At 40.3% G+C, this 14,565-nt stretch overlaps 1 protein-coding gene across 2 annotated transcripts in view; it reads right to left on the minus strand.

The window, feature by feature from the left end:
- Positions 1-6,824: 6,824 nt before the first annotated feature.
- sugt1 (SGT1 homolog, MIS12 kinetochore complex assembly cochaperone) overlaps positions 6,825-14,565 on the minus strand; it is a 146,380-nt gene continuing 138,639 nt past the window's right edge. For both annotated transcript variants that reach the window (XM_041198953.1, XM_041198954.1), the window contains 2 exons: positions 10,082-10,263; positions 6,825-7,635 (listed from right to left, as the gene is read on the minus strand). In XM_041198953.1, coding sequence (XP_041054887.1) covers positions 7,534-7,635; positions 10,082-10,263 — 284 coding nt within the window. In that variant the 3' untranslated portion in view covers positions 6,825-7,533. The remainder of the gene's footprint in view (positions 7,636-10,081; positions 10,264-14,565) is intronic.

Here is a 14,565-nt window from a genome sequence, read left to right on the forward strand (position 1 = left end):
AATACTGCATAATATTACTATAAATCTGAATTAAGAACAAAAGTGCTGAAAAAACTCAGGTCAGGCCACATCTGTAGGGAGAAGCGGAGTTAACGTTTCAGATCAGTGATTTTTCATCAGAACTGACTTTCTTCAGATATTGTTGAGGACCCCGTCAATCACAGCTGGGGAAGGGTTTGGCATCCTTGGTTGAAGAAAAGGGAAGACATATCAGAAGCACTACTATAGCATTCCCTCTCTTTCCCGTGGATACTTTCCACGGAAGTGGACTAGATGCAACACCTGCCTTTTACTTCCTCCCTTCATACCACTGATGGCCCCATGCAGTCCTTCTATGTGAAAGAGATTTACTTATACTTTTCAATTTAGTATACTGTATTCTCTGTCTAAGATGTGGTCTCCTCTACATTGGGGAGACCAAATGCACTCTGGGTGACCACTTTGTAGAACACTGCCACTCAGTCTCCAGGTGTAACCCTGAGCTCTCAGTCACTTGTCATTTTAATTCTCCACCTTGCTCCCACTCTGACCTTTCTGTCCTTAACCTGTAGTAGTGTTCCAATGAAGTTCAATGCAAGCGCAAGGAACAGCACCTCATCTTTCAGCTGGGTACTTTACGGCCTTCTGGGTTGAACAGTGAGTTCAACAACTTTGGATCATATCCTCTGCCCCAATTTTGTTACTCTTTTCCCTCATTTATCTCTTGCTTCCTTTACTGTGTTCAGAAAGCAGTTATCCTGCCATTCACACCTCCTCTAACAAATCCCTTTCTTTACTTGTTTCACTACCACTCACTTTGGCCTTGCACCATGAAACTTTGTCATTTAATCTCATCTATCCTGCACCCTTGCCTTGTGTTCTTCTTCCCACTTTCTCCACCTCCACCCGACCCTTCGTTTACTCAAAACCTGTAACATTTCTAATAACTCCCAGTGCTGATGAAAGGTCATAGACCTGGAATATTATCTCTGTTTCTCTCTCCAGATATGCTGCCAGACCTGCTGAGTATTTCAAATATGTTTCATTTTCAGTCCTTAACCCTGGCTCAGGAGACCTGATTAAAATCGTGCAGGGTAGGATACTGGTGACCTTGCTAACCCAAGAGTATTTTAACTACCTACCTGCTCAGTTTCTGCCTAGCAGGAAGCATTAGAATCAATTCCTAGGTTCTAATTCAAGGGGTCACTCTAACAAAATTACCAATTAACTTTAGGATGTTGAACAAAATGTTAACATTACTGGTGACAGTAAGGTTCAGCTTGCGGAAACAGTAATGTTTTAGAGAAGAAAGGAGTATGAAAGCAAGGAAGGTACGCTTTAGGCCTCAGCTGGAGTAATATGTTCAATTCAGGGTACCACACTTTCAGAAGGATGTCAAGTCCTTAGGACAAGTAGATTTACCAGCATTGTATCCAGAATGGGGACCCTAAGATATTAGGGGGGAGTAGCTGCAGAGATAGTGCAGTAGTAGGAATCTTCCAAAAATCCTTAGTTTCTGGAAAAGTCCAAACTGCCAATGTAACACCCTTATTCAAAAAGGGAGGGAGATAGAAAAAAAAGTTAGCTTAACATCCATCATTGGGAAAATGTTTGAGTCTATTATAAAGGGTGTAAAAGCAGAGCGTTTAAAAAAGCATAATATAATCAAGCAGAGTCAGCATGACTTCATGAAGGGGAAGTCATGTCTGACAAATTTATTAGAATTCTTTGAGGAGGTAACAAGCAGGATAGATAAAGGGGAACTAGTAGATGTAATATATTTGGATTTTCAAAAGGCGTTTGATAAGATACCACACATAAGGCTACTTGATAAGATAGGAGCCCATGGTGTTGGGGGTAGTATATTAGCATGGATACAGGATTGGCTAACTCTCTGAGAGTTGGGATAAGATAACATTTTCAGGATGGCAACCTGTAACTAGTGGAATACCACAGGGATCAGTCCTGGGGCCAGAGTTATTTACAATGTATATTAATGACTTGGATGAGGGAAGTGAATGTACTATCGCCAGGTTTGCGGATTAGACAAAAATAGGTGGGAAGGTAAGCGGAGGGGATGACACAAAGTCTACAGAGGGATACAGGCAGGATAAGTGAATGGGCAAAAACTTGTCAAATGGAATATAACGTGAGGTTATACACTTTGGCAGGAAGAATAAAGGAGCTGAATATTACTTAAATGGAGAAAGACTACAGAAAGCTGCAGTATAGAGGAATTTGGGGGTCCTCACATATGAATCACAAAAAGCTAGCACACAGGTTCAGCAGGTAATAGGGAAGGCAAATGGAATGTTGGCATTTTTTTCAAAGGGAATGGAGTATAAGAATAGGGAACTCTTGCTAAAACTATACAAGGCACTAGTTAGACCATACCTAGAATACTGAGAACAGTTTTGGTCCCTTATCTAAGGGAAGATATACTGGCATTGGAGGCAGTCCAGAAGAGGTTCACTTGGTTGATGCGGGATATGGAGGGATTTTCTGATGAGGAGTGGTTAAGAACGTTGGGCCTGTACTCATTGGAGGTTAGAAGAATGAGAGGCGACCTTATTAACAGGGTAGATGCTGAGAGGTCGTTTCCCCTTATGAGACAGTCTAGGACCAGAAGGCATAATCTCGGATTGAGTTCGCCCATTTTAAGACAGAGTTGAGGAGGAATTTCTTCCCTCAGACGGTAGCAAACCTGTGGAATTCTTTACCACAGATGGCTGTAGAGGTTGGATTGTTAAGTATATTCAAGACTGAGATAGACAGATTTTAAATCAGTAAGGGAATGGAGAGTTATGGGGAAAAGGCGGGACAGTGGAGTTGAGGGTTAGCAGTTCAGCTATGATCTCATTGAATGGTAGAGTAGACTCGATGGGCCGAATGGCCTATTTCTGCTTCTACATCTTATGATCAGTTATTTGGAGGAATTAGAAAACTGGCATCGCCCTCCTACAGCAGAGATGGTTGAGGAGAGATTTGTGTTCAAAAACATGAACAGCTTTAATTTAGTAAAGGAGAAACTGTTTTCAAGGCAGAAGGATTGGTAACCAGAGCTCATATATTTAAGGTAATTGGCACAAGAACCAGATTTATTTTAATGCAGCAAGTTAGGATGATCTGGAATCATTGCCTTGAAAGGTTGGCAGGTGCAGATTCAATGATAACATTCAAAAGGGAATTGGGTGAATATTCAGGAAGGGAAAAAAAGTGCAGGGTTATAGGGAAAGGGCAGAGAATGGGACTAATTGGATAGCTCTTTGAAAGACTCAGCAAGGCACTATGGGCCAAGTGGATTCCTACTCTGCTGTATCACTCTATGATTCTAACAGCTTATCTTAAATAGCTATAGAACAGCGTCTCTGTTACAATGGGCAATACCAGCCCCACCCAACAATTCTGTCTCCACCCAAACCCAACTATACATTTTAATAAAAAGGTGTTCAGAAAACTATAACAATCCCATTTTCATGACTATACCATGCATGTTAAAGACTTGCTTTTACATGGTGCTTTTCACATCCACTAATCCTCTCAAAGTGCTTTACAGACATGAAGAACTTTTGAAATGTAATCACTTCTATAAGGTAGGAAATGCGGCAGCCGAGTTGAGCACAGCATACTTCTGGAAACAGCAATGTGATAACAATCAGATAATCTGTTTTCCTGATATTGTTCGAGGGAAAAGTATTGGCCAGGGCACCTAGGATAGCTGCTTTGCCCTTCTTTGAAATAGTACTGCAGGACATTTTACAACTACCTGAACCGGCAGATAGGGCCTCAGACCAACATCTCATCTGAAACACAGCACCTCTGACAGTGCTGCACTCCTTCAGTACTGCACAGGAGTGTCGGACTTCAGCACAAAAATCAAGGCTAAGACCAGGACTTGAACCTGGAACATTGTGACTCAAGGGGCAGCAGTGCTACCAACTGAGCCATGAATTGTCAGGCTACAAGTACAATGAATTTGACCTGGCATCTTCACTAACCAGGCTCAGTCGTTCCAGGAATGGGCAGACTGACTTTCCACTCTGGAATACAATACTCAGTTCAGGGTATTCGTCCTCAAAGGATATATTGACCATGGATGGGATGCAAGATTCATCAGAATGATACAGGGGCTAATAGGTCTACATGACAAGGACAGGATGTATAGACTAGACTTATATTCCCTTGAGTGTAGAGCAAGGGGTAAGTTGTTTATGTGAGGTGTTTATGATTAATGGATTTGGTAGGGTAGATAGAGAACAACATATTTCCTCAGGCTGGGGAGATCCAATAACAGGGGACAATGTTAATTTTAGAGCTAGGCTAATCAGGAATGATGTCAAGAAGCACTTTTTCACATGAAGTATAGTAAAACTCTGGAACACTCTACCCCCTAAAAGAAACTTGAAGCTATGTCAACTGAAAGTTTCAAAACTGAGATTGGTAGCTTTTCTTACAGGTAAGGGATATGGAACCAAAGTTGGTAATTGTAATTAAAATACAAATCAACCATGATATAATTCAATTGCGGAACAGGCCAGAGTGGTTGAAAGTCCTATTCCTGACACTATACAGCAACATATTTGAAAATAGATTATTTTCAGTTTTGCTAAAACTGGCTAATATCAAAGTTTAATATACAAGCAAAGATGAAGTGATGCTATGCAGACAAGCCACTGCTGAGAGAAGATTGAAATTGTGTATCATCTGTGGCTCAGTTGGTAATACGTTTACCTCTGAGTCACAAGGTTCTGGATTCAAGTCCCACTCTAGGACTTGAGCACAAAAATCAAGGCTGAGGGAGTATGACACTGTCATAAGTGCAATCTTTCGGAGATGTTAAACTGATCCGTACTTGGGTGAATGTAAACGATCCCATGCACCGTTTTGAAGAGCACACAAGAGTTATTCCTGGTACCTACCCAATATTTATCTCACAACACCACAAATTATTTGGTCATTATCACTGTTGTTCGAGGGAGTTCCTGTGCGCAATTTGGCTGCCTGTGTTTCCTACAACAGCAATTATAAATTACTTAACTGTAAAGCACTTTGAGATGTATGATAGCTGTGAAAAAGCATCATATTAATGCAAGTCTTTTTTAAACTAACATCGAGGTCTGCAATAACTATGGCCCAATGGAGTACCCAAACATTGAACTGAGCAAAAGGCGTGCTCAAGGTCCTTGAAGGCCTGCGTGAGAAAAAGTTGTTTGGCTACTAAAAATGTAATGAATTTATTAAAGTTTGTGGTGTATTCTTATTGTTACAAGGATGTGCTTTTATTAAAAATGAAACAAATACAATTTCTAAAGCCACTTTTGCTGGCTGGGTTTTTAATAAACTGAAACCCCATTAAGACAATGGAGGGACTGCCAGCTTTCTATAATATACCACTTCACATTCCACCCAAGCGGGTTGAAAAGGAACAGGACCCTCAAACTCCCTGGAGAATGTGAAAGAACCCATCTCCTGATGCCTTTTACACTTTTTCTCTTCAAAAGTTTCTGAGATGAGACATCAAAATGTAATTAACCTGTTCTACAAAACAATGACTACAGCTGACATGGTAATCAAATTTCTCTGGAATATACAGACAGCAAGACTTTTAAGAACTGTTTCAAGCCAGGGAGCAGAGATCCGAAGGCTATACTGAAAGGCTGCAAAGAACCATCTCTCTCTCGGAAGTATTACATACGTATATTGCAAAGTAACCATCTTAAGAAGAGAAATCTACTGCAAACCAAGATCTTTTGGGGATAAAATGAGGAGATATGCTTCATACAACTACACCCAGGAAGACAACTGAACAAAACAGCTGCAATGTGGAATCACTGCATTGAGACAAAGGACAGTAATTGTATATTTCTTTGATCGTTTATTTTCTTCACAAACTAAAAAATCTTTGAAACTATCATCATATTCTACCATTTGCACTTCCGAGTTTCCCAAGCATGGTTTTCTGACTGCGCTAGATACACGGCTCTTTCATCCGAGGATGAAAATTTTGTCAAAATCATCTAGTTCATATTAATATTTTAGAAATATCTAGTTTTGGCAATCGTAAATTTGTTTGGTTAAGGTAATTCAAATGTTGCACTTTATAAATTGCCAAAACAGCTCAAATAATAGGAGTTCAAAGGTTCCAAATGTACTTCTGAGGTCAGAGTTAGAGGGTGAAAGCTATAAAAACGGCAGGTGCTTCAAAAATGTGTGGACATGCAGTAGGTCAAACATTAATTGTCCATTTAAAAATGGTTTCTAGGTTATCTCCTATTGCTATTACCTTTTGAGGATTAGTGATTGTCCAATATCTTCTTCAAGTACCTTTTGTTAAATTTGAGCTTCAACATTGATCGTTGGCTGGCCATTGGTGCTTGGATCCTGCCACCTTGAACAAGGTCAGCTATTTCAACATATATCAGAGAATTGAGTCTGAAATCTTCCTTGCCTGTATTCTTCAGGTGCCCTGTAGATTTTTCAAATTTGAATGACAGAAATCCATCATTATGAAAATGCCTTTGTGTAGCAAAATCTTATATGCAACATATTTGGAACTGTAAAATCTATCACTCCAATTCCATTGATTGCTGTGCCTGACAAACCTCATACAGACATTATTGACCAGTACATTGGTTAAAAATATGAGAGTCAATGGAAAATATTTAAAGGAAAAATTGTCTAAAGTGCAATGATTAGCCATTTCTGTAGTGAGATGTTTCTTTAAACATCTTACTTGAACTCTAACAAATTTTACAAGGTCACTTATGAGTTTTTGATTCCTATTTCACGGCAATTTTTGCATACTTAGACACAAGTGAACACTTGAAAAAACACAAACACAAAGGTGAAGTAAAGAGGCAATGTATTTACATTTGTCCATCAAGTCTTAAAGAGTTCATGAAACCAAAGCAAAATGAGTAGTCAAAGCAAAAAGATTAATTTAACAAAATCAACCCTAAACAGGAAAACAAACATTCAATTGCAAAATGAAAAAATTGGTGTGATTTTACTTTGTTTTGACATTTTCTTATTGTTTACTTTATCAGTCCTTCACTGGTTCAAAGTTCCACCGCAAAAATGACACCAAATAATTCATATTAATGCAACTGAAGCCCAATTGCAATGTATGCCAGTCTGCCTCATGAGCAAAATAAAACCACATCAATGTTAGATGCAGCACGCTTGTATAATATTCAAAAAAACTCTGCATCAGCATGACAAGAGCAAATAGTTAGGTGGGTGAAATCAATGGATATGCAAACAAGGGTTGATATAAAACTATTCACACATGCAGCAACACCATATATGTATGCATACCCAATTTATTCAGTGGGTGGAAACTGCTGACACTTTAACATTAAAATATGTAAAAGTGAAAAAATCTTGAACTTCTAACATTAATGTCCGACTCAAGAATGCATCAAATCCATGCAAAGATCATCCAAGCCTAAGGCATTGTCTAGTACATAATCAGTGTTGAAACAGAAGGAAAAAGTTCATAAGCTGCTTTTAAAGTTGAATTAACCGTGACAAACACCGCACTAAGCTTAAACATCAAAGTTTCTTCCACTCCATGTCATCTGGAGGATTCACAGCCACTGTTTTTTTGCCCACTTCGGTCCAATTTGTGCTTAGAACGGTACCTCCAGATTCAGTCTAAAAGGACATGAAAAAGTGAATCTTAGTTTTTAGCCCAAGTCAACAACAATGCTCACATTTGTATCATGACCTAAATTTCTGCTGATGGTTATACCAATTGAATAGCATCAGTGCCAAGGAATGCAGCTAATTGGATTTTAAATTTCTTTTGTGTTAAATCCACCTTGGTCACAAGACAGATCTTCAAAGCTTATATTGTGAATAGAAATGAATTCACTTTTTGGACTTTTGTGCTGTGTACACAGTATATTTGGATAGGACAAGTAACTAAGTTTAAAATAGTTAGGAGGTCAGAACAATCTGTGCTGCCCAAATCTTGCTGCATGGGGTCGTTCCTGGATTGTTTGAGTTTCCAAAGCAAACACCTACAGGAGGTGCCTTAGCTACATTCAGTCAAGCTCAAAGTTAGAGTTTGTGGAACAGCAGAAGATGCTTCTCCATTAGATACAGCAACTGGACAAAAGGCAGTTTTGGAAAATAAGGGGGCAAAAATTAGAAACGGGTTGTGCGCCGTTCTGGTGCATGAAGAAGGAAGGACATTAAGGTGTCCTCTGAGGACAATACCTTAGCAAACATTTTTTCAATTTTGAACGCTTGTTCCAAATGCACCAACTTGGGGAAGGCAACTGCAAGGAGTTGGCTGTTGGTGGATTAGTGAGTGATGAGTGTGCAAGAATTCTGCGATAGTGGCAGATTAAACAACAGAGTTTATAACCCGAATAAGTAACCAAAAGGTGTGTTGTGTTCCAGGTGCCAGGAACAAAATCCTTAAGAATGGAGGTGCAGAAGCTAAATTAACCAAAAGTCATGATTCTTATTGAAAGCAATCCTGTAGGGTACATCATATTCCACATCCAGTCAGTAAAAGCATGGCCAGATTAAGGATCTAAGTGCGAGGCTGAAATGTTGTCCAAGATAGAGGCATTCAAATTATTGGGATTTTGCAGAAGGATTAAGCTTGAAACAGTGATCATTATATAACTAGTTTCAGCCAAAGAATAAGAGGGTTTTAAATTGAGGTCAAACACATTCAACTGGGGGAAAAAGCAAATTGCAGTGAATTAAAGGATCCCTGCTGAAGTTAGAAGTGGAAGAAACAATTGGCAAACAGAATCATAGATTAGCAATATTAAAACAGTTCAAATGATGGAAACAGCACAAATCAATGTTTTACAGGGGACTGTGTTGGTGCCATTGTTATTTACTATATGCTAGAAAAATCTGTAGCTGGAAATTGAGCAAATAATATTGAGCCAGGTCAACTGAGTTATAATAGTCCCAAGCAAAAATGATAATTTACACAAATGCACAATGTCTATTTAAAAAAAAAATTTTGTACATGTTTCCAATATTGTATTATTAGGACAGATTCTGAAATCAAGTGACCTCTCTAGGAACAGCATTTTTCAGGGAGCACTGGTCAGGACCATACCTGTGGACTATGATTTTCCATTCATTAAAAAAAAATGAGGGATGGCTGGCAAATGATTTTTTGGTCAGTATTCCCTGAAAGTGTTGGTGTTTACCAAGAGCACCTGATTGAGCAAATCAGGCCTTCAGTCGCCTTGGTGACACGTATTACCTCATCAAAATAAGCATTCACAAGAGTCCACTGCATCCAAAACATTTATTTTTGCAGGGTCCAATTGCTCAAAGCCAGGGTAAAAACAAAATTACAAACTCCTTTAATTTATTTTACAAGTTTTGCTTTACTTACTGATGTAACATGCAACATGTAACCATACTGGCTCAGATCTTCCAGTCTCTGGATGGTTGTAACCCACAGAAGGTGCTGGGGACCCCTCAGAAGTCCCAACACAAGGGCTCTGTGGGAACTGCCCGGGAAGTTTCAACTTCTGTCGGGTGATTACCCTACGTCTGGAACCCTCAAAAATCCTGAGTTAAAGTTAGGGACTTCGGATGGTTCCGACTCACTTGCCAGAATAGCTACCCAGGAAAAATTAGAAGAATTAAAAGCAGTTCTAACTCCTAGGTAACTACACTACTGACCCTCCCGGCTCCCTGAAGACCCACCCCCACCACTCGGTTGCTTCCCCTCAACCTGGCTATTGCACCCCACTCACCAAACCCCAGCCCTGCAACTATCCTCCTGACCCAACCTATCCCTTGCCCATTTACCTTCTCACTGCAGCTTGTCGAAGTGCCTTAAACTTACCTGTATATGGCAGCTAATGCTGTAAAAAGGGAGCATGGTTTGGCTTTGCCTGATGCTCCTACACTACGAAGGAAAGACTCCAAGAGCAAGCAGACTCCACATTTCTCAGGATGCCCTGTTTGGAAGTCCAGGTGAGAAATGTGGAGCTCCAGTGCTAGGTAAGTAATTAGGAGCAGAGTGGTAATCCGATGGTGATTGCCACTCCTCAGAGGATTAGGCCTATTAAAATAAATATACAAGAAAAACTACGAAGGGTGCAATACTTACAAATGACTTATTCATAGCACGCTTCACTTCATCAGACCCATCAGCATAGATTTTCTGAAAGAGCTGGTTTAGAGCAGCATCTCCCTCAGGTTTCTCATCATTCTCCTCCTGTTTAATCTCCATTACTAGCTTATCCCAATTCTTTGTGCAGTGAGATGAGGATGGATACCGCTGCGGCTGCACTAAAATCCCATAAAATAAATTAAAGACACATTATTTAATAAGAACATTCAGCCATCTGAATACTGATGTTTTCAACAAATGCATCCAAAAGAAAAAGTACAACAATGATCATCTTATAGAAATGTCAGAGAGAAGCTTCAGTAGACCTGCACTAACTGAAGACTGCCTGGAACCTCAGCAAACTGCATCTCTCTGACCTCATCATTTTTGTTTCCAAATCATGCAGTGAAACACAGAACCCCCAAATTAATAATACAGAATGAAACAATATACCTTTATTCCTGCAGTCCCATCCGGAAGACAGGTTGGAAAATAAATCTATGTCAACCTGACTACTTAATTAAATTATTTTAAAACTGGTCAAGGCTTTACCCTGGCTAGCCATGACTCATACTCATGACTCAAGCATTGGTTGCTCGAGAAACCTCGGCTCAGAGTTGATGAGCTGGAGTTCGAGCTGCAGACACTGACACATCAGGGAGGGGGAGAGTTACCTGGACATTGTTTCATGAGACAGTCACACCCCTTAGATTAATTACATCAAATTTGGACTGTGGTCAGGGACAGGAGGGTATGACTGGGAGTGAGGCAGGTATGGGGATCCAAAATTTAGCTTTGGAGCAGCCTCAGCCATTGCCCTTATCCAATAATTACGAGGTTCTTGCTTCCAGCATGGACAGCTGAGCGAACTGACCACAGCACCATGGTACAGAGTGCCATTCAAGCGGGGGGAGAAAAATGTAATAGAAATAGGGGATAGCATAGTTGGGGGAATAGATTCTGTTCTCTGCAGCAAAGACAGAGTCCTGAAGGCTGTGCCAAGGTTAAGGACTTCTCTTCTGGGCTGGAGAGGAATGAGAAGGCTCCAGTTATCATGGTCCACGTAGGTATCAACAACATAGGTAGGACTAGGAAACAAGTTGAGGGGCTAAATTAAAAAGCAGAACCACAAAGGTAATCATCTCTGGATTACTACCTGAGCCACGGGCAAATTGGCATAGGGTAAATAAATTAGAGGGGTAAATGCGTGGCTCAAAGATTTGGTGGAGAAATGGGTTCCGATTCATGGGGCACTGGCACCATTACTGGGGAAGGAGAGAGCTTTCCCTTTGGGATGGGTTTCATTTGAACCATGCTGGGACCAGTGTCGTTGCGAATCGTATAACTGGGTTGTAGATAGGACTTTAAACTAATTGGGGGCTGGAGGGAGTTTCAATTGAAGGGAAGTTTAAAAAATCAAAAAGAAACGAGAGAACAGAGGTGCAGGGTAGTGAAGAAGTGAATGATAGTCAAAGTGTGACAGGGAAGGGCAGAAAACATAAGCAGAAGAATGCAGCAGAAATCAGAACCAGAATGAGCAATAATGGTAAAAAGGCAAAGCTTAAGGCTCTTTAACTGAATGCACGCAGCATTTGTAACAAGATAGATAAGTTGATGGCACAAATAGAAATAAATGAATATGACTTGATAGCTATTACAGAGACATGGTTGCAGGGTGATTAGGCCTGGGAATTCAATGATCAAGAGTATTCGACTTTCCGAAAAAATAGGTAAACAGGAAAACGAGGTGGGGTAGCCTTGTTAAGAAAGGAAGATATCAGTGCAGTGGAGAGTAGTGATATAGGTGCAATAGATCATGATGCGAAATCAGTTTGGGTGGAAATAAGGAATAGCAAGGGGAAGAAGTCATGGGTGGGAGTCGTCTATAGGCCCCTGAAGAGTTGCCTCACTGTAGGACAAAGAAGGAGGGTGCTACAATTGTCATGAGTGATCTTAATCTGCATACTGACTGGACAGTTAAGATTGGCAAGGGTAACATGGAAAAGAAATTTGTAGGGTGCATCAGGGATTGTTTCTTAGAGCAATACGTTGCAGGACCTACCCGGGAACAGGCTATTTTAGATCTAGTAATGTGTAATGAGGTGGGATTAATAAGAGACATCGTAGTTAAGGATACTCTAGGGGGTAGCGATCGTAACATAGTATAATTTTAAATTCAGTTTGAGGGTGAGCAACTCAGGTCACAAACTAGTGTCCTCAACTTAAATAAGGCCAATTACAGAGGTATGAAGAAAGAGTTATCGAAAGCGGGCCGGGAAAATAGACTAAGGGGAAGGTCAGTGGATGAGCCATGACAGACATTAAAACAAATATTTCATAATGCTCAGCAAAAATTTATCCTGGTCATAAAGGAGAACTTGAGAAGGATGAACCGCCCGTGGTTAACAAAGGTGGTCAAGGACAGTATCCAATCAAAAACTAAGGCATATAAAGTGGCAAAAATTAGTGGTAAGCCAGAGGATTTGGAATTTTTTTTTTTTTAGGAACCAGCTGCAGATGACTAAAAAGCGAATAAAGAGAGAGAAAATTGATTGTGCAAGTAAATTGGCAAGAAATATAAAAACAAACAGTAAGAGCTTCCTACAGGTATATGAAAAGAAAGAGTGGCTAAAGTAAGCATGGGTTCCTTTGAGGATGCAACTGGGGAATTGATAACAAGGAACAGGGAAATGGCAGATAATTTAAACCAATATTTTGCATCGGTCTTCACAGTGGAGGACACTATAAACATTCCAAAGAAATCAGATAAGCAAGGAGTTAATGGGAGAAAAGATCTTGTAACAGTCTCCAACGCAAGGGACAAAGTATTTGACAAACTAATGGGACTAAAGGCAAACAAGTCGCCAGGACCTGATGGCCTGCATCGTAGGGTTTTAAAGGAAGTGGCTGCAGAGGTAGTGGAGGCCTTGATCAAAATATTCCACAGCTTACTGGATTCCGGGATGGTCCCAGCGGATTTGAAAACCGCTAGGTGACGCCCCTGTTCAAGAAAGGAGGGAGACAAAAAGCATGAAACTATAGGCCAGTCAGCCTAACATCTGTCACTGAGAAAATGCTACAGTCCATTATCAAGGAAGAAATAGCAGGGTATTTAGAAAAGCTTAATGCAATCAGAGTCAACATGGTTTTGTGATAGGGAAATCATGTTTGACAAATTTGCTAGAGTTCTTTGAGGATATAACAAGCAGAGTTGATAAAGAGGAACCGGTAGATGTAGTGTATTTGGATTTCCAGAAGGCATTTGATAAGGTGCCACACGAAACATTATTGCACAAGATTGGAGCTCACAGTATTGGGGGTAATGTATTAGCATGGATTGAGGATTGGTAAACAAACAGAAGACAAGAGTTGGAATTAATGGGTCTTTTTCAGGTTGGAATTACATTAACTAGTGGAATGCCACAATGATCAGTCCTAGGACCTCAATTATTTACTATCTATATTAATGATTTGGAGGGGCAGAGTGTAATGTATCCAAATCTGTTGATTATATTAAAATAGGTGGGAAGGCATGTTGTGATGAGGACATAAGGAATCTGCAAGGGGGATATAGATAGATTCAGTGAGTGGGCAAAAACTTGGCAGATGGAGTTTAATGTAGGAAAGTGAGGTCATGCACTTTGGTAGGAAGAATCAAAATGCAGACTATTATTTAAATGGACAGAGACTCCAAAAGAGTTCAGCACAGAGGGATCTTGGTGTCTTTGTGCATGAAACACAAAGTTAGCATGCAGGTGCAGCAAGTAATTAAGAAGGCAAATGGAATTTTGGCCTGTATTGCTAGGGGGTTGGAGTTTAAAAATAGGGAAGTCTTGTTTCAAGTGTACAGGGTGTTGGTGAGGATGCACCCGGGGTACTGTGTATAGTTTTGGTCCCCATATTTAAGAAATGATATGCTGGCATTGGAGGCTGTTCAAAAGAAATTCACTAGGCTGATGCCTGGATGAGGGGGTTGACTTATCAAAAACGGCTAAGCAGGTTAGGCCTTCATTCATTTGACTTTAGGAGAATGAGGAGTGATCTTATTGAAACGTACAAGACTCTGAGGGGGTTTGCAGGGTAGATGTTGAGAAGATGTTTCCATTAGTGGGGGAATCTCAAACTAGGGAAAATAGTTACAGAATAAGAGGACACTCATTTAAAACTGAGATGCAAAGGGATTTCTTCTCTCAGAGGGTAGTGAATGTCTGGAATTCTCTACCCCAGACAGTTGTGGAGGCTAGATCACTGAAAGCATTTAAAGAAGATGTAGATAGATTTTTTAAATATTGGGGAGTTGAGGGCTATGAGGGGTTGACACAAAAGAGGAGTTAAGGCCTGGGGCAGATTAGCCACGATCTTATTGAATGAAGAGCCAAATGGCCGACTCCTGCTCCAATTCTTATGTGCTTATGCCAGAAGAATTTCTAGCCTTCAGAAACCAGCAGGGCCCTTGTTATCTTTAAAGAGGTGCTAATGAC

This window comes from Carcharodon carcharias, chromosome 11 (genome assembly GCF_017639515.1).
Source record: "Carcharodon carcharias isolate sCarCar2 chromosome 11, sCarCar2.pri, whole genome shotgun sequence".
NCBI classification, from domain to species: domain Eukaryota; kingdom Metazoa; phylum Chordata; class Chondrichthyes; order Lamniformes; family Lamnidae; genus Carcharodon; species Carcharodon carcharias.